We start from the raw sequence: 21,042 nt of genomic DNA on the forward strand, positions 1-21,042 counted from the left end.
AGACAGATATTGGGGTGAAAACTGAAGATCAGAAAAGCAAAGCAGCCAGCCAGTAGAGAGTTCTTACCTGTACCAATGCTCAGACGGAAAGTGTGATTCGGTCTTCAGAGTGCACTGCATCCTCAGACTGACTCAGACTGTACTGAGCTCCTGTCTCCTCCTGCCTTTTATTCCTCTATAGTGTTGGGATTAAAGGCATGTCACTCCAAGTGCTGGGATCACTTTTGTGTGAGCTGTTTCTCTTTTGGCTGGATCAATTTTGTGTATCTCAGGGTGGCCTTGAACTAAGAGATTCATCTGTCTCTGTCTCCCACGTGCTGAGATTAAAGATGTGTGCCACCTCTGCCTGGCTTTTATGGCTAACTAGTGTGGCTAGTTTTGTACTCTGACCTTCAGGCAAGCTTTATTTGTTAGATCATAAACAAAGTATCACCACATTTCTGGAATAAGGTGGATTGACCATTACTATGGGTGTAGTTCAAAGTACAAAATAGGACTCGGAGCCTTTATTGTGATGAACTTGTATGTGATGTATGGGGTCATCCACTCCTCCTGCTCCCTAATGTAAGCAGGGCGATAGAGCCTTTCAGCAATACCTTTAAATAAGGCCTTAGCCTATGTGGGGAAGGCATGTGCAACTGTTGCTGATACTGCTTCCTTGCTTTGAACCAGAGCACACAACTCCAGTTAGCAAGGCTCTGGTGAGACACCACACAGGCTCCCTGACCACATAGTATGCTGCCTTCCACCAGGCTGGGCTAAGTTGCCAAAAATGACAATCAGGGGTCCAGTAAGAAATCTTGATCCTTGTATATTGCCTTTTTTATCTTAAAGAAGTATTTGTTATAAAGGTTTATAAACAAGTCATTCCTTCCCATCTTTCTTGCTTTTGACTTAATAGTTGCTCATAATTAGCACCAAACACTTAAGATAAATTTATGGAACTTCCAACTGTAAATCCAGAATTCTTTGAGTCTCATATCTCCTCAGTTATGCTTACAAGTGTTGTGAATATGTATATATTTTAGTTTAGTTTTCCTAAATATAAGCACTCCCTGCTAGAAGTGAGTTTGATTAAATTGTGTTTGATTTTATATAACAAGTTATTAAATATATTTTTGTGGAAACCGTCTGGTCTTTGAGTCCATGATTTAGTGTTTTAGATTCAGTACAATGTTTGATGCTTTTCTGTTCAGAAGGCCCACAAGCCCAGGAAGTCTATAATGAATGGGAGTTGAAAGGTGGGATGGTATCAGTGGGAAAGAAAGGGAATTTACTGAGCATAGGCCAGGTGTTTGTAAAGTATGACCTGATGCACAGTGTGTGAATTGCACAGACTCTTCTGTCTCTAGGATTTTTGCTCACCATTCCTGAGACAGCTAATGCCTATTTGGGGCTCCCAGAGAGAAGAGGCATTACCTTTTCCCTCATTACTACTCTTCCCCTTCACCTCGTTTGTTTTGTTTTCCTCCAAGACAAGATCTCTGTGTAGCCCTGGGTGTCCCAGAACTCACTCTATAGACCAGGCTGGCCTAAGACTCAACAGAGATCCACCTGCCTCTGCCTCTTGAGTGCTGGGATTAAAGGCGTGCGCCACCACACCTTAGCCTCCCACCTTGTTTTTTATTTTCCTCTAAGGGGTTTGGTTTACTTAATAAAACTCCACTAAAGATTTCAGTCATTAGAAATAAATACAGATCCCCTGGGTGACATGAGCTGGAAGGATGCTGCAGATAGTGGCACATGCTTGTAACCTCAGGATTTGGATATGTACGCAGGGTGATCACAAGTGAAAGGCTAGCCTGAGCAGCACAGCAAAATTTTGTCTAAAAACATAAAATAAAATTAAACTTTTTAAAATTTAAGTAGCTGGAAAGTACCTTCTATAATTAGCTTGTGTTTTTAAAGTTTGAAACAGTATCAGAAACAGTGTATGGTTATGCCACCCTGAGCACCCATTCTTCTCCTGAAATGGTATCAGAAAGAAAATGCATCTTGAATTACAGTGAGATAGCCCTTTGTGCCACAGCAACAACCCCAAATAGTGCCAGAGTCAGTAAGTATTTGTTTTAATGTTAGGAACCAGAGTAAAGTTTAATAGTTCACATATTAAAAGAATAAACCTATGAAGAATACATTTCTGGTGTACCAAATGAAAAAATATACAGTGCAGTGAACTCAAACACATATACAAAACAATTTTGTGCATTTTTTTGATCAAGAGATTTACATTCTACATTAAGTCATAAATATAAAAGAAACAATGTATAGTTTTTGGTAAAGCAACTTTTAAGCTCTTAAGTATATTTCAAGATAAGAGCCTGTGGTATGTATAAGATTATGTAGATTAAATCAAGCCTGCTGAGTTATGCTGTGCTTTAACAAATAGCCATGTAAAATAACTGAAATTTTCTATAGAAATTAAATGAGCATATCCAAACCTGGAGATATCACAATATTTAATTATAACCCAGTAGCAGAACTTATTAAAGTCAAGCAGAACACATCTACTGTCCTCAAATTTACAAATACCTGAAATGATATCAGCATATTTAAAGACAAATCAGGAAACTGCACATTAACAAATAACCATGCATACATACATCTGCTTATTAATCACTGGAGTAAAGAACTGAGCTGTTGGAGCCCTCGGGTGTTTGGTTTTCACTCTGCTCTGAAGGAAGCACTTTGAATGTTTGCATGGAAACAGAAGCTTTGATGGTGACAAACGGTCATGCACCTACAGTTTTAAATTGACTTAGATTGTCTTCTTCTCTGGTTGTTCAGTGGGCTCTGACTTTGGTGCAGGGAAAGCTTGATGGTACAGGTGTCTGTGGGTCGCTGCTGCACTGTATAGCTTGTAGAGAGCCTAGAATGTAAGGATGCGGTGACAACATTAAGCACACAGGTATAACTTCCCCCCTTTCACCTTACAGTACTAGTATAAAATGCAGCATGCTCAATGCACATTTTATAATACATTTGTGTATATAGGGTGCATGCATGTGGGTGTGGGTAGAGGCCAGAAGTTGTTGGCTGTCTTCCTCTATTGCTCTCATACACACACACACACATATTCAGGGCCTGTCACCAATTTGGCCAGTCATAGCCAGCAAGCTTGCCCAGAGAATACCATCTCTACCTTCTAAGCTTAGGGGTTATAGGTGGGCCACCACATCCACTGGAGACTTGAACTCAGGTCCTTACCCTTGGATAGCAAATGGTTTAGCCATTGAGCCATCTTCTCAGTCCTGAATTGATATTCTTTATATCATTATCCTTTATCAAACACAGACTAGTAGGGGCTGGAGAGATGGCTCAGCAGGTTATAGCACTGGTTCATCTTCCAGAGGACTTGGGTTCAATTCCCAGTATCTACAATGGTGGTTCATAACTACCTGTTAACTACAGACCCAAGGGATCTGGTGCCCTCTTCTGACTCCATTGGGTACTGCATACACATGGTACATAGACTTACATGCAGCTTAAACACTCACACACATAAAATAAACACAGACCAGTAGCTAACATCTTAAAATATATTTGTAATTCCCTGGCATGTGCTACTGGTTGAACTTCTCAAGTTTTTACTCTGACTGTACTTCCTTTATCTTAAAAACATCTCTTAGAATACTGTCTCCCAGCCCAATCATTGTCCTTGTCCCAGGGATGTGTGGATATCTCACACTGTGAATATTGCCAGTTTTAGACAATGTAGACCTGTAACTTCTTGCCATGAATCTTTTTCAGAACGGGCCACTTTTTAGTTCTTGTGACTGTGTTGGGTCAGCTGAAGGTATACTGCTCCTTCTCCAAGCCGGGCTCCCTTATTTCAGTGTTCTGCTGCTCAGTTCTGACCACACAGAATTTTGTTCAGAAACACCACCTCAAAAAGCCTTTCCTCACTGAAGTGACTTCATTATTTCTTGTCTTATTCTAATGGTATTCAAATCAAAAGGATTTTAGGGCTTTTCTTGAGATTGGGTTTCACTATGTGACTGAGCAAGGTTAGGTTCAAATATATGGTCTCCCTTCCTCCACCTGCTGAGTATTGGGATATACATGTACCACCACACCCAGCAATCATTTTTTTCCATATTGCACATTTTTGGGTAGTCCTAAGTACCTTAGTTTTTCCCTCTTGGCTGGAGTGTAAGATCTATCCCCTCTGACTGTCACACACTGAACACTCAATTCTAATTCACTTATTCTGGAGGCTGTAGTTTTTGGATACTTTTAAGAACTAGGTAAAAGCTCAATATTTATAGCTATTCTCAAGTTTTTCCATTTATGATTCTTCATAGCTGTTTTCTTTTAAAGAAAGATTTATTAATGTATTTAATGTATACGGATGCTGAAGAGGGCACTAGATGTCATGGGGCTACAGTTAGAGACAACTGTGAGCTGCTAGGTGGTTGCTGGGAATTGAACTCAGGACCTCTGGAAGAGCAGCCCCTGTTCTTAACCACTGAGCCATCTTCCAGCCTTTTACAGCTGTTTTCTTAACAATGTAAGTTCAGATGGTGCTGTGTTCAGCTCTGTAAATGTGATCAGTACAGTGTGGTATCATCCTAGTTGTGTAGTGTTCTGCTCCTGGTATACTTAAATTCCAGTTCTCTTCAAGCATTAGGTTCCCCCACCCAAGGTTTTATGTACAAAGTAGAAATCTGTTTTACTTTTTTAGTGAGTTACTACTTTTACATAAAGTAGCTGTTAATTGACTTTAAAATATTAAATGTTCCACTGATATTTGATTAAAGGACATAATTCACTGTTACAATCAAGCAGAAACTGAGAAAAGAATTATTTGTTGTTCAAGATCAGCTTTGAAGAAGATCTAACAATTCTACAGACACATTTTTTCTTAGTGTAATAGTCATTCTGAAGGCTCAGCTTCTTTCCATGTGTATGCAGAAAGGAGGAAGGAATGCTAGTTCACAGGTAGGTCTGAGGTGTGCTAAGAAAGCATGGATGCATCCTTTCCTGAACTTTCCTGAAGTGGTCTGAGAAGCTGTCAGCTCAAAGCCAAAGTCCTTAAGGTGGCAGCTGCATCTAAATTCCCTGTGTGTGGCATTACTCAGATTGCAGACCTTCTGCTGGCTTCACTGAAGAAGGGGAGAGGACACTGTGATGGTCAGTCTTCATTGTCAGCTTTAAGGGACTTGGAATAGTTATGGCAACATCTGTGGGTATTTCTATGAGGTTGTTTCCAGACAGATTAACTAGGCAGGAAAGACCCACCCTCAGCATGGGCAAGACTAACTATCGTATGGGCTGTGGTCCCAGCAGGAATGAAAAAGACACAGTGTCCATCTTTCTCTGAGCCTTGCCTGCAGCTGCCACATGCTTCTGCCACCTTCTCCTTCTCTGCTGCAGTCTCTTCCTCAACTGAGCCAGTTAACCCTTTGCTCCTGCATGTTTCCTCTTGTTCAGTATTTCCCCACAAGAGGGAAAGTAAATAATGCAGTATTAGAGCTTAAAACATGACATATTCTATATAGGAACTAAATCAAGTACTCTTTAATGACACTTTTGTGCAAATTAAATCCTACATCTATTTGGAATATGTTAAAAATTCATACAAACATTTTAGAGAAGTATTTTCTAAGACAGCGTATAAGGCTAGTCATTTATAAAATAGGAATATCACATTTACAAATACATAACTCCTAATTAAAAAATGTTAACTCACCTCATTTGTGCTTCCCTGTGGCAGAGGCAATTTTAAAAGAAAGAAAAGTATTATATCTTGCTTAATAACATAATTTTCAACTTCATTTGCAATATCAATTGTGAGCATTAAGAACAAATACTAAAGATTTTTCAGTTCTGATTCCATATTTATCAAAATATTTTTAAAGAACCCAGTTCTGTATTTCTGATAGGTTTTAACATTGTGTTCTAGGAGGGTTTTGTGCACGAGAGACTTTGAGATAATGAGTAGCTTGGCCCAGATGAGCTGCATTCATTTCCAATGTGCTCTAATCAGTTTATTTCAGCTTGATTCCTCGAAGACAGCCCCTTAGTGACCATTCTATTGTGGAGTGCAGACAGGTGTGCTCTTCTTGCTGGGGGTGGGGCTATGCGACTGTTAGCTACTTCTAGATGACAAATGTTCAAAAGCTTAAAGTATAAAATTGTATGGTGACCTGTAATTTCCCTAAATTCTCAGTAAGTCACTAAAGAGACTTCTGGAAGAGAAAGCTAGTAGGTTGTTACTGTTTTCTATATATTTGCCAGTCTTCCTGTCCTTAGTTGTTTGGACATTATGTCATGGTGGCCCTGACTCCCTCAGCTGAAGCTAACTGAACTAAAAGGGCAAGCAATGAACCTACAAGCAGTTAGTTCAGAGGCTGACCACTGGCCCATGCTGTGGCTTAGTGTAAAATACAGCCTGAAGTAATTTGATACTAAAGAGTAATATGTTAACCAGTGATAATAAGTCGTCTATGCCCCTCAAAGACAGTGCTAGTCAAGTGATAAGTTTAACACAGGGTCACAAGAAGCTAAATAACTGTTCATACTTCCAACACTGTTAACATTTTAGAATTAGGAAGTAAAAATGCCATTTGTCCAAAAAAATACTAAAATTTCAACTAAAAAAAAAAACAAAACAGTAGTGTAGGACATACTATAGTTAGTTGCCATATGTAAGGTTTTAAGGAATAGGCCCAAGTCATGTTCCCCTGTATATTTCTGATATTGAATGCAACACTACACACTGTGTGCAGAATTTAACTGAGGGAAATTAAAAGAACTCTTACCTGGTCCCACAAGGCTGCAGCTACCTGGTCAATGACGGCACCTAGCTCTCGATACTCTCCAGAGTATCGAATATATGCCCAGGTGCACAGGGTTATAAGAGTCAGTCCCATGATCATGTTACACAGACTAGCTATGATGTCCAAACCAATGAAGCCAGTCACACCAGCAATCACATATGTAATAAAGATGACAACGAACAGTGTGGCTGGGGTTCGAGCTGCATGGAAGATATTTTTGCTATCATTGTGCTTAATATACTGGATGTACAATTCATCTATTTCACTCTCCAGTTGCTGCAGGTAACGCCGGCTGAATTCTTCCCCACCCATCTTCTTCACCCCTCGGAATAACTTCACAGATTCTTCCTTTAGCTGCAGGTGCTTGGTCTGCAAGTCATTAGGGGCCAGAAATGGTTTGTCACCACCACAAATCTGTCAGAGAGAGAAGTATTTGTTTATGTAATAGGGAGTAAATGAACAACTGTATCAGACTTTTCACTAGTAGCAGCACACTGGAATGCTGCTAAGAATGGTGAAATCGGCAATGAACTACATCTCCATCACCCGTGGTGACACTGCAGCCAGAACGTTGTTGTCAATTACGGTAAAGTTAGTGTCAACAATCTTTTAAACAGCGATTGTTTAAAGTATAACATATACAACTACATGCAGAACAGAACTGTCAGAATAAATGGCTATCACACTATATTTTAGAGCCTATTTCCACTTATTAAAAGTTCACTGTAACATAGTGTTTTGTGTTATGCTAACTACAACCTCATAACTCTTGCAGGATTTTTTGTTGTTTTGCTTTTATTGCATCAAGAAAACAAGTTGAGTGACTGACGTAAAACATCTAGGTTTATTTAAGTACACAGTGATGTTTGCATGACAAAGTTACCTGATGATGCATTTCTCAAAATATAATTTCTGTCAAGTGACAGAAAAGAGGCTGCATATGTGCTGTCAGTCCGAACTATCTACCCCACATCCATGAGGCATTACTATAAAATGTGGCTGGTATAATGGCTTACAAAGGTTTTTTGTTGTTGTTGCTGCTGTTGGATTGCTTTAGAGACTGGGTTTCTCTGTGTGGCCCTGGCTGTCCTGGAATTCACTCTGTAAATCAGGCTGGCCTCAAACTCACAGAGATCCACTTGCCTCTGCTCCCAAGTACTGGGATTAAAGATGTGCGCCATCACCACCTGGCTTAATTTTCTGTCTGTCTCTCGACAGGGACACACTATTGTAGCCTCAATATGGAACTTGTTCTATAGACAGGCTGGCCTCAAATCCCAGTGATACACCTACTTCTGTGTTCTGGGTGCTAGGATTAAAGGTGTACCACATAGGAAATAGTATCTATGACTTAACCAGGTTCTTCAAGATAAAAAGACATGACCCAACATAATTGCCAACTATTTGTTCACAGAATGAATACAAAGTCATGAAAACTGCTTATAGCGCAGTTCTTCTGGAAGTCAAATTATACTGAAGTAATTTGGTCACTGAAGTTTAATTTAAAATGATAAGTACTTTAAAACTCTTGAATCATGAAGTATATATTTCAGTAGCAGTATCACTGTTTACTTTAAATGAGCCAACTGAATGTTTTCTTAGAGTTAAGTAGAAGCACATAGTATGTTCTTGAACTATATTTTCAAGTTTTTAAAAAGTTACAAGGTAGGCTGGGGAGATGGCTCAGCGGATAGAAGTAATTGCTTATGTAAGTATAAGGACCTGAGCTGGAACCCCAACACCATGTAAAACAGCTGGGCAAAGCTGCACATGCCTATACTCCAGCACTGAGGGGTGGAGACAGGAAGGTCCTATAAGCTCACTGGCCATCCCATTTAGCTTCTAGTTAGTGTGAGACCCTCTCTTAAAGAAATAAGGTAGGGTGGCCTTCACGTGCACACCACCCAACCCCCCCCCACATACACATAGAGAGTTACAAAGCGATTATCAGTTAACCATGTCCTTAATTTTGGCTATAGTTTTAATATTGATAATATATTTGATTATCCTTTAATTACATATAATATTTCTCTTGATTGTAAGAGTCCATCAAATTTAGATGTAGCACAAATTCTATTAGGTCTTAATAATAAAAAAAAAAAAAACTGGAGTCAGATATTGGGGTTAATGTTGAAGATCAGAGAAGCAAAGCCGCCAGCCACTAGAGAGTTCTTACCTCTACCAATATTCAGACCAAAAGGTTGATCCTGTCCTCAGTTTGCATCCCCAGACTGTATCTCTCCTTTGTCTCCTCCCACCTCATATTCCTCTCTCCACCCAGCCATTTCACTCCTGTCTCCACCTCCTTAGTGCTGGGATTAAAGGCATGTCACTCCAAGTCTCTGAATTACCTTTGTGTGAGCTCTGTTTCCTTTTTAGACTGGATCAATTTCATGTAGCCCAGGGTGGCCTTGAACTCAGAGCTCTGTCTTCCTCTGTATCCCTAGTGCTGGAATTAAAGATGTGTGCCACCACTGCCTGGCCTTTATGGCAATAACCAGTGTGGACTCTGATCTTCAGGCAAGCTTTGTTAGATCACAGTCAAAATATCAGAAGATGTAACTTTGATTTTACAACATATTTAGGGGAAAATGATACTTCTCACATTAGTTAGAACTAAAATGAGGAAATACAAAACATATTGGTTCCTGGGGCTTGATTTTTGTGTTGTTGTTGTTTTTTACAAGTTTTAGGAGAACTAATAAGACTGTAGAATTAAAAATGTACAGCAGAGAGCAGCATATTTTATTTTTAGCCACTAAATCTTCCAATGAGACAATCTGGTCAAATAAAACATGAATAACATGGATAACAATACTTTGTTAGTAAAGAACTAATTTTTAAATGCCTTTAAAACTGCACTGTGTGTGTACTTTTTCCTTTTGAGACAGGGTTTCATTTCACTGCACCAGACTAGGTTTAAATACAGGCCAGGTTGGCTTCACATTCACGGCAATTCTTCTGCCTCAGCTTCCCATGCCTGCTGTGTAACGCTGGAACACAGGACAAGTGATACATATATACTGAGCAATGTGACATTACATGTGCACACAGTGTGGTGTGACATAAGAGAATGGGGTCCAAAGAAGAAATACTGTTTATTTTTTTTAAATATCCTGAATTCTTACCTCCTCCATTTTCTTGTTGTATGTGTCCTTGGCAGTTGCGACAGCTGCTAAATTGTTAGCTTCTGCTGTGGCCTTGGAACAAAGTACACATTTTAATGTAAAGTGGAGTCATCTGTGTCAGAGCATCACATGCAAGAAATGTGCCAGGACCAACCAGCCACCAAGGGATCTAAAGAGTTTCTACTACATGTTTAACTTGTTATGAACTTTTTAAGATGTACAGAACCTAGGCATTTACTCAGCAAGCCATAATGCTACAATGCGTGTTCATTTGGGTGATCTTCTCTCTTAAAAGTACACTAGCCTTATCTCACATGAATGCAATGGGAGCAGTGACCAGACAGAACAGGATGAGTGTGTTTCTAAACAGATTCAGTAAAAAGAGGAGGGGAAGTCTTTGGTACAAAGTGGATCTCAACTTAAGTAAAGCTGTTATGTGTCTGTGTGGAACATCAGATGGACACATGGTAGGTGGTTAGGCAAGGGATCCTCAGTGATTATGGGCAGGAAAGCTTGGCTTCAGAGACAAACATGTTTTAAAACATCATCCCTCCTGATGAATACGCACCTGTAACATGGACTTGGGATGTGGTAATTCTTCACCTTGATAGATCTTTATGTATGCCTAAAACAAAACAAAAATGAAAATGAGCCAAGCAATTTCATCCAACATTTCTTATGTTAACTTATATTGCAGGGTCCTAACAGTGAAAAAAATATTTTCAGGAACTATTATTTCTTTCTTTCCTTTTTAAGCTAATGCTATTCTCTTTTCTGAAACAATCTTACCATACATAGCCACATACCAACGCTACCCTTCAGAAAGGCTCAATTCATCTCTCTTAAAAACTTCCTCAGTCCCTCTGATGGAGTAGCCTCCCTTTTCTGTGTGTCTGTCCTGCTGAAAGCATGGGCTGCACAGAACTGATCTACGGAGGGATTATGAATCCAGACTGTAAGTTTATCTACAGTGCTAGACTAGAAATTCAAATACAACCATTCTAAGAGTGATGAAGGAAAGAGATCATACAAAAAGGCATTTTAGATGGGAAAACATCAATTTTAAAAATTGACATTTAATCTTGAAATACTTGACAAATCAGGTTAATTTCTTCATTAAATATGCATGTTGGTAAAGGCCATTTGGCACTATAAAGTCAAGAGGTAAATACAAGTTTAAAGTAATTTGACTAAAAGTGCCTTTGATGCAGAGAGCAGTTGGGAAGAATTCTTTTTCAGTAAGAAAATATAGTTGCTTTTGGATAATCTTAAAGGTGAAATTCAGTATAGGGGACACCAGGAAGCACTCCCATAAAGGGTTTGTTTACCTCTGATCCATTTTTATTTCAAAGTATCGTTCCCTCAAGTTGAAAACAAATGGTAAATTTATTTCTAAGGAGTTTCCCCAAAAGAGACTGCATTTCCTCCGAAAGCGACTTGTCTAGGTGTGTCACAGTTTTCCAAAGCTTTTTCATGGGCGCCTTGCACATTTGCCCCACAGAATCTTTACATGAAGGATGCATATTCCGGGGTATGTCAGAGGGAAGTACTCACAAGAGGCACAGAAATGGGAGTGATACCTTGAAGTACTCCAGCAGACCTCGGCAGGTGATCTTATTCCCATTGATCTCTTTAACATCTAGGCTCTCAGGACTAAGGAGCCACGGGATCAGTATTTTCAAGTTTTTGATGAATTCGTCATCTATTTCTACAATTGAAAGCAAATTCACCATTAATTTAAAGATCCAGCCCAATCCTCCATGCCACAGAATAAAACCCTTTGATTGCCTCCATTTCCCTGGCCCCAGTGGAAAATGCCACCCCTCACTTTCCTGTAACTTAGCAACTCCAAAGACCTGTTATGGGGAGTGATTCTTCTTGACCCACAACCACTCTTGGCTCTCTTATCTCCGCTCACATGTCATATACCTATAAATTCTTTCTTTCTTTCTTTCTTTCTTTCTTTCTTTCTTTTTTCTTTTTCTTTTCCTTTCTTTCTTTCTTTCTTTCTTTCTTTCTTTTTTTTTTTTTTGATTTTTTTAGACAGGGTTTCTCTGTGTAGCCCAGGCTGGCCTGGAACTCACTTCTGTAGACCAGGAATTCAGAGATTCATCTGCCTGTGCCTCCCAAGTGCTGGGATTAAAGGCGTGCACCACCACCGCCCAGCGTCGAAACCCATTTATTTAAGCATTTTATGTAGTCTGAGACTGGGTCTCAGTTATGTATAGAGGCTCAAAAATGGGGAATCTGGATGTAGTGGTGTGCACTTATAGTTCCAAATACTAGTGGGGCGGACTGGGGATCATTTGAGTCCAGTTGTCAGGTCCACCCTGGTTGATAACAAGACCATGCCCTGTCTTAGGGTCTCACAATACAGGTCTTTAATTGGCAGGGATCCTCTCGTCTCTGCCTCCTAAATGCTCAGGTTACAGATGTGTGCTACCACATCTATTTGCAGTATGGGGGAGAGGCATGTATTTTGGACATGGTTGTATGTAGCTCAGGCTGGCATCCAACCTGTTATGTAGCCAAGGCTGGCCTTGAATTCCTCTTCCTACCTCCTGACTGCTGGGTTTATAAGCACCCAGCTGAGAGCACATCTCTGACAAAAAGGTAGGAGACAGATAATTCATGGCTTGTAATATATTGATTGCCTCCAAAAGTTGTCCCAAATTCTCTTGTGTTTCCTGTGCCTGCCTTGTAAGTATTGAAAGTTGGGTAAACTGTGGTAACAAACTGTATAGTTTCAGTGGTAGAATTCAGCAGCACAGAACAATACAGCAAAAAGAAACCAGTCAGGCCTTAAAACAGATCAGTAGTCTCCATTATTTATCCATTCTTAGCTGTGAGTTCAGGCTTAATACACAGACTTAGTAAAATGACAGAATGTAGATGATCAGCTAAGTCCTTTACATAAATAACTTTATAAGTCATTTTTAAATACACAGGAAAATGTGCATACTATGTATAAGAGGTATGACTTGGTTTCTAAGTAAATGATTACTATACATATCTAGAATATATCAGTTCTTTCTAAATGTCTGTATAATAAAGTGTTCTCCGTATAAAACCACTTTAATGCACACACACATTTATATCCAAACCTTTTCTTATGAAATCGGAATGGAATGAAAATATACCTAGGTCTACTAAACTAGAAAGGTAACTATTATTAAAGCAACCATAATATTTGGGCAAATGTGCTCTGAAGATCGTGCTAGACATCTCTGCTTTCCCTGGAAACATTGCCATCCATTCTAATTATGGGTGCAGAAAATAACAACATATTAATAATGGGCAATATTATTTGACCACAGTAAACCCACAGTCTTGGAACATGGTTGGACAAGTTCTGATCCGTTTCCAGAGGGCCTTATGAGTGTTCAGTAGATATGTGTAGATGAATGAACACTCAAGGTGATGATGTATTTTCATCCTGTCTTCAATAAGGTTTGCCTCAAGAGAGCAAAAACTTCTTGGGAATCCAGGGGCTGGGCCAACGTGGTAGTTACCTTCATTATCAAATACACACTCCATACAATGTGTATTTTATAAGTAACTCCACAGAGCAGGAAGCACCAGCACAGGATCTGGGGTATAAACTAACAAAGGATGGTATCTTCTCAAGATTACCTGCCAAGTGATTAGAAATACCCTTTTCTTAAAAAAAAAAAAAAAAAAAAAAAAAAGTCTTGATTGGCAATTGACTCTAATAACTGCTTCAAAGGAAGCTGCCTCACAGTGTATGTTGTGGTTGCCTGATTGTTTTTTATAACTCCTTGCTAATTAAAAGATTATTTACTGTGCTAGCAGAGGCATTCAATTCAGTGAAAGCTAGTTGAATGTAGCGTGAATGAACACGACTCAACACTTTGACCTCTGGTTTCCAGTATGGGAAGTCCCTTCATTAACAGCAATTAAATTAATCATAACATTTTAAAGCACACTGGAAATACTGTTATTTCTGGTGCTATTAAAGATGGCAATAATTGCAATGCTTATTAGTGTTGATGATGAACTAGAAAATTATTTCTACCTGTGAAACAGTACATGAAAACCTACTACAAAAGAACAAAGTTTCCACAATTGTTTGCATCCAGCAGACATTTCTTTTCTAGAGACAATCACTCTCATGCCAGTCCTCTCATGCTGATAAGACACCCAGGGTGAAAGTCATCAAATTACAAGATTCAGGGTTTGCATGTTTGTTGCTGCTCCATTCATAATAACTAGAAATTAGAAACAAAGATGTCCTTCAGTAAAAGAATGGGCTTAAAAGATGTGGTACATTTACACAATGGTGCATTACTCAGCCATTAAAAAAAAGAAATCATGAAAACTGTAGGTAAATGGATGGAATTAGAAAAAAATCACGAGCAAAGACTCAGAAAGACAATTGTGGTACACATTTGCTTATATTTGGATATTAGCTCTCAGGTCAATTATAATCAAGCTACAATCCATAGAACCACAGAGGTTAGGTATAGAGTAAGGTACTGGGGGAATAAACAGATCTCCCTAAGAAAGTTACAGATAGATGGGTGGGGGACTGGAATGGGAGAAGCAAGTGGAAAGGGGGAGGGAAGGGGGAAACGAGGTAATACAGGGAGAGACAGCTAGAATTAAGAGCCATTTGAGGGGTAGTATGGACACCTAATACAGTAGAAGCTTCCTAAAATATACACATATCTGATGGAGATCTAAATGAAATCATCAAACAATGGGAGAGACAGACCCCTACTGTACATCTCTTGTCACCAAATGACACTTCTAGTACTACATTGGGTTACATCTAATTGAGTTGTTGGCCAAAGGGGTCCCATGAGAACCCCCAAACAACTCAGGCTGTTGCCAAGACAATAGGTTTCGGTCTACAAGCTGACATCAAGGCCACACTGCTAAAGACAACACCTACACAACATATGGAACTTGAAGAAGTCAAGCTGGCCTTCATAGAGCCTTCACCCCTACATGTTAGCATTTGGTACAGGAAGTTACTCTCTGCATGTTGCTACACCCAGCCACCCTTTAATCCACAATGGTTTCCTAACTGCAAGATATGCTAGTACAATGGTGGCACAAAGTTTGTGGTAGTAACCAGCCGATGTCTGATTTGCCAAAGCCCCATTCCACAAGATGGAACCCATACCTGACACTGCTTGTGTAACTAAGAACCTAAGACTTGATACCCCAGTGTCCTAGAGTAAACCCAAATACTACTGCTCTTATAAACAAACAACAACGACAAAAGAGCAATAAAATGGTTCCCAATGCCACTCTGCTATACTCATAGATCAGTGATTTGCTCAGTCATTAGAGAAGCCTCCTCTCACAGCAGATGGGAATAAATACAAAGACCCACATTATGCAGAGTAAGAGACCTTGGAATACTCTGCCCTAAACAGGATGTCTCCATCAAATTCCTCCCCTCAGGGCCTGGGAACATCTCGAAGAAGAGGCAGAAAGTGTAAGAGCCAGAGGTGATGGAGGACATCAAGAAAAAAAGAGGCCCTCTAAATCAATATGATTGATGCTCATATGAATTCACAGCAACTGAGGCAGCATGCACAGTGCCCACACAGGTCTGCATCAGATGGGGTCCTAAAGCTGAAAGGAGAAGTGGACACTTGCATCCCTAACTGGAAGCTATCTCCGATTGATAACCACTTGCAAAAGAAAATTTAGTTTCCTCCAAGGGAGGAACAAACTAGTCTTAAACATAGGCTGAGTGCCAGAAGTAGATGGCCAACAGCACACAAACTCAAAGGCATGTTTGAAGGCTCCTTGTCTCATAATATCTTGTCAGTGCTCTTCCTTTTTAAAAACTATTTTATTTTTTTAATTATATATATATATGTGTGTATTTTTTCTCTTTTTATGCTAGTTTTTTTTGTGTATATACTATGAGATTCCTAAGTGTGTGAACGAGTGGGTCGCTGTTTCTTCTTCCTTCTCTTTGGCCCCTTCTGTTTGTTTTGTTCAATTCTGACGTGTTAGTTTTTGTTTTATCTTATCTTATTATCATCCCACAGAAGCCTGTTTATTTCTTAATGAGAGGCAGAAAGGGAGTGGATCCAGACGGGTGGGTAGGAGTTGGGAGGAATGTGGGGGGAACCATAATCAGAATATATTATGGGAGAAAAAATATTTTCAATGAAAGAAAAAAAGATTCAGTGTTAGATGAAAAAAAAAAAAAGAAAAACAAACCTGTAAATAACAGATTTTCAGAACAACCAAAGACGACACTGAGAAAAAGTAGAACATTTCTGTACACAGGCAGATTTAGCAGCAGTCCTTTAAGGTGTACAAACCTCATTAAAATGGAACTTTTAGGGCAACTGAAGCCAGTTTTCATTTCTCTTTCTCCAGGAACTAGCTACTCTGCAACCTCAGATGGCTGAGTCAACGGCATAGGCCAATGTCTATGTGGACATACAGGAACAACTAGATAGGAAACAGATTGTTACAAAGCAGACTGCATTTCTGTGTGATTTTTCCCAACCCTTCTTGAGCGGAGGCACTGCAAAGTGCCCAGGCAATGTATGGGCTGCATCTTCTCGACACTGTAAGGGACCAGGTCAGCAGGCTTCCTCCTTCATAGGGAACTCTTGTTCAGCTCCCCCCTCCTGTTTATGGCTCCCAACTCCAGAGAAGAAAGACAGGCTTTATGGAAGCCTACTCTTTGTGTAATTTATTGGAGGCACACTAAGCCATTAGTCATTTCATAATAGTGAGAGGGCTGTGTGTCCACCAGTGGGTTAGAGTGCAGAGGCAACAGTGAGATCACAGGCTTCTGGCATCCACATGCTAGTGCCCTGTGCCCACTGCCATCTACTGTTGCAAAACAAAAGAAGAGAGGAAGATCCTTAAAACCATGCTGGTGGCTGAGAAATCCAGAATTCTGCTTATTATATCAACTGCCCATGTTAAAGATAATCCCATGGACACACGGCAAAATACTTTTGCTGATCAATTCTGCTAGTTTCTACAATTGGATACAAGACATGTTATTTTTTAAATGTAATTTAGAAACCCTTTGACAATAATTGCACTGAAAAAAATTTGTAATATCACTGTCTCACCCCTGGCATAATGTTAAAAAAGGCATAATAAATTAGATAAGAAAGCGTGAATTCCATGGTATGTTTAATGGTAGGCTCGCAAGTAAAAAGTCAAAACTGCCTTGAACTACCTCAAATTAACTACAAAGTAAATGTCTATAGACAGTGCTCTTCTGCTCCCAGGAACGTGAATTTCTGAAGACCCCATGTCTACTCAAATGCTTTTTCCTTTTTTTAAAATTTTATTTTTTTATTGTTTTATTTTTTCAGACAGGGTTTCTCTGTGAAACAGTCCTGGCTGTCCTGGAACTCACTCTGTAGACCATGCTGACCTCGAACTCACAAGAGATCCACCTTCTTTGCCTCCTGAGTGCTGGGATTAAAGGCAAGTGCCACTACCACCCGGCTCTCCTGTCTTTTCAAGTAGGAGTCAACCTCTGTTAGGGCAAATTACACACTGTAAGAAGATATTAGCTGAAAAACAATACTTATTCTTCTGTTTTAAAGAAACTTGTTCTTATCTGGAGAGGAGTTTTTCAGTGAAATTTTTATAATTTGTTAAATTCTTCAATAAGCTATTTTGAAGAGCCTGGATTCAGTACTGAATGCAGTGTTTGCTTTCAGTCTCTAAATATGTATTTCAACAAATGCAATATTCCAAAACCAGACATTTTCCCATTTTAATTACTATAAGGGAAACAGAAGCAATTTCCAGAGCACAGAGGTGAAAGGGCAAGGGCTGCTGCATGTTGCTGGCAGATGCAGGGTTTGGGTCTGTGTTCACGGTCAGCATCACAGAATCCCACAGCTGATTCAAAGGAAGCTCCAGCACCATGCCCGATCTCCAGTTCTCTTGCCAGCATCGAGTCATCTGCCACACATTAGTGCATGAGCTAAGTCAGCAGCCATAGGCACATGAATTTGAGTCCACCATCAGATAAGTGGTGCAAACATAAAAAGGTAGTCATTAAAAGGTAGACAAACCTTTTAGTTTTCCATCAAAGTTTGGGTTCGTAGCTACTTTTAAGCCAGGATGAGGTAGGAGAAAACAGGAAATGTTGGTAAAACAGGAATGGATGTGCTTTCTGACATTCTGTAGTTCTTCATGCTGGTTCCCTGAGACCTGCAGAAAGTCATTCTGAAGTTGAACTTTCTTGGGACATAAACTCAACAAAGGATTTGCTTTGCCTGTCTGCCTCCATGATGATAAAATGCTATGACGTGGCCAGGAGTAAAGGGTTGAATTTGTCCATCTAGCCATATCTAAGTGTAGTAAATGCATAACACAATTAGCACAATTTACAAACCTCTGTTTGCCTACAAAACAACAGGTCTATCATAGCGACAGTCCAATCTCTGCAATGAATTTCTCTCATCCTTCCATTTCTACTGCTGTGAGAATGAGAAACACCATGACCAAAAGCAGCTTGGGGAGGGAAAGGGTTATTCCCACTTCACTTTCTATCCCATCGCCAAGGAAGTCAGGCCAGGGTTCCAAGGCAGGAACTCAGAGGCCATGAAGGAGTGCTGCTTACTGGCTTGCTCCTAGTGATTTAGTCAGTTTGATTTCTTATACAACCCAGAGTCACCTGCCCTGCCCAGGGGTGGCTCCACCCACAGTGTGCTGGGCTCTCCCACACAGAAAACCTGCCTCAGACTTTGCTACAGGCCAGTCTGACGGAGGCATTTTCTCAACTGAAATTCTTTCTCCCCAGGTGAAGAGAGAAGTGGACACCAACAAACAAATAAACAACAAAAAACAAACCAGCTCCATACTTAAATCCTTAAAAGGTACCTGAATGGCTAAGTATGTCATACAACCCTAACTCCAGACCCCTTTTAGACATGTATTTAACGATCTGTAGAAAAGGCAGCATGAGATACTTATTTAAACTGCCAGTAAAATGTGAATCTAGGCATTTACACTGCTGTCTTGAACTATTTTGATTTTTCAAGGGAAAAGTTTTGCCTTGAGGAACAAGTAAGTGTTTTACATATCTACCGAAGCAGTATCTGGTCAAATTCATTGTGTCAAATTGTAAAAGTACAATTCTACAGTTCATTACAAATGCATCTTGAGTTGTTTATTAGAGAAACTACAAGGGGCAAGTGAAATAGTGGCTTCTGAGTATTCGGGAAACCATTCAACCAAGATAGATATGCTAGCTTATTCTGGGGAAATGGCATGCACCTTAATAGTTAACTGACCTTGAGTCTTTTTTCCAAGAACTTGGCACCACCATCAGCTCCATATGAAAATTCATACGGGAAACTCCAGTCTCGAACGAGAAATATCAGACTCTGAAAAGTAGTAAGAAGAATGGATATGAGCACTTGGAGGTTGCAGCCCTCTGCTTTTTACTGGAGCCAATCGTATTATTACATCTTGACTGTGGTTCCTTATTATACTATGGAATTAAAAGCAAGTATCCAGTCTTTCAAAGTTTCTCAGCAGTCTGCCATGTGCTCATCATGCTTCCACTAAGTGGGAACAGCAAGCTGCCTACTAACTCCAAGATGAATGTATCACACTGAGATGAGGGACAGTTGTGACCCACCATTAAGCTGACTTAATGGCCCCATAATTAGAATTAGATTTTGTGTGGCGTGTTCCTAGGACTTTCTTTCCTCCCTCCCTCCCTTCCTTCCTTCCTTCCTTCCTCCCTCCCTCCTTCCCTCTTCCTTTCTCTCTCTTTCCCTCCTCTCTTTCTCTCTCCTGCCCTCCCTCTTTCATTTCTTTCTCTCTCTCTCTCTCTCTCTCTCTCTCTCTCTCTCTCTCTCTCTCTCTTTCTTTCTTTCTTTCTTTCTTTCTTTCTTTCTGCCTAAGACAGAAGACCTACTTTAAAAGATTAAAACTTTGGTGGCAATTTCACTATGTAGTCCAGGCTGGTGTAGACTAGGCTGACAATGAACTCACAGCAATCCTCCTGGCAAGCATACATTACTTACTACCTTTTATTTTTCTTTTTAAAAATTTTTAATGATTTATTTATTTTTAAATCATGTGCAATGGTGTTTTGCCTGCATTTATATCTGTATAAGGGTGTCAGATCCACGGGAACTGAAGCTACACATGATTGTTAGCTGCATGTGGATGCTGGGAATGGAACCCAGATCCTCTGGAAGAGCAGCCAGTGCTCTTAACCACAGAACCATCTCCCAGTCACTTTGTTTTCTTTTTTAAAGTTTTTTTTTTTTTTTAAGTTTTGTGTATACGTGTGTATGTAGAGGTCAGAGGACAACTGGTGACAGTTGGTTCTCTCTTCCTACCATGGAGTGTAGGGAGAAACCCTGATTAAGAGGTACGGATAACCACGCCTGCTTGGGGCTGGTCAGAGTGATGTAACAAGGGTTTAAGTAGGAGGGGGACATGCACTCGGGCCCCTTTTTCTCTCTTTCACCTGGCTGAGCTCACTAGGAATCATCTGGTTGGTCCCTCCTGTTCCGGTGCAAACCTGGTCATTGGCTCCCTTGTGTGAGTATTATTCTCTAATAAACTACCTGTTATCAATCTATTTCTGACTCCACTTTGTAAACCTCATTCATGGAGCTCTAGGGATTATACTGTTAATTAGACTTACCAGCAAGCACCTCTACCCTTGAGCCATCTTGGCAGCCCTCCACCAGTTTTTTCCTAAATTTAATTAATCCTTTTATAGAAATGATTGTATGCATTTTCTTATCACAAAAGTTCAGAGTCCAAAGAAGAAAATTAAAAATGCATTCCAAGTCTCAAAAGCAACTACAGCTAACAGTGAAGTTTATGCACAAGGAGTAGGAAAAAGAAAGACAATTTTATTTAAAAAACGTAAGTATCAATTTCACAACCAAAGTGAAAAGTACTACATTAAAATATAACTGAAAGTAAATGTCAAGGAAACGTAGGATGGCATTTAAGATAGTGATGAGTTTTGATAGTAATTTGTAAGTCATATGTTCACTTTAAAATCTTCTGTATTGAAATATGCTCTACATACAGAAAATCACATATAATGGTGGGGCTTAACATATTTTCAGAAACTGAGCACACCATGTAACTAGTACCTAGCTAGCCCCCACTCCTGCTTTTTT

The 21,042-nt window shown here is 39.8% G+C and overlaps 1 protein-coding gene across 2 annotated transcripts in view; it reads right to left on the reverse strand.

The window, feature by feature from the left end:
• Nucleotides 1–2,053: 2,053 nt before the first annotated feature.
• The window catches only part of Atl1 (atlastin GTPase 1), a 65,730-nt gene continuing 46,741 nt past the window's right edge, over nt 2,054–21,042 (reverse strand). The window contains exons 7-14 of one of the 2 annotated variants that reach the window (XM_027418173.2): nt 19,180–19,272; nt 17,956–18,094; nt 11,491–11,618; nt 10,479–10,535; nt 9,911–9,982; nt 6,765–7,196; nt 5,693–5,707; nt 2,054–2,869 (exon numbers count right to left, since the gene is read on the reverse strand). In XM_027418173.2, coding sequence (XP_027273974.1) covers nt 2,759–2,869; nt 5,693–5,707; nt 6,765–7,196; nt 9,911–9,982; nt 10,479–10,535; nt 11,491–11,618; nt 17,956–18,094; nt 19,180–19,272 — 1,047 coding nt within the window. In that variant the 3' untranslated portion in view covers nt 2,054–2,758. The remainder of the gene's footprint in view (nt 2,870–5,692; nt 5,708–6,764; nt 7,197–9,910; nt 9,983–10,478; nt 10,536–11,490; nt 11,619–17,955; nt 18,095–19,179; nt 19,273–21,042) is intronic. The other variant, XM_027418175.2, reaches the window with a different exon arrangement.

The sequence above is a fragment of the Cricetulus griseus genome, chromosome 5 (assembly GCF_003668045.3).
Source record: "Cricetulus griseus strain 17A/GY chromosome 5, alternate assembly CriGri-PICRH-1.0, whole genome shotgun sequence".
Lineage (NCBI taxonomy): Eukaryota > Metazoa > Chordata > Mammalia > Rodentia > Cricetidae > Cricetulus > Cricetulus griseus.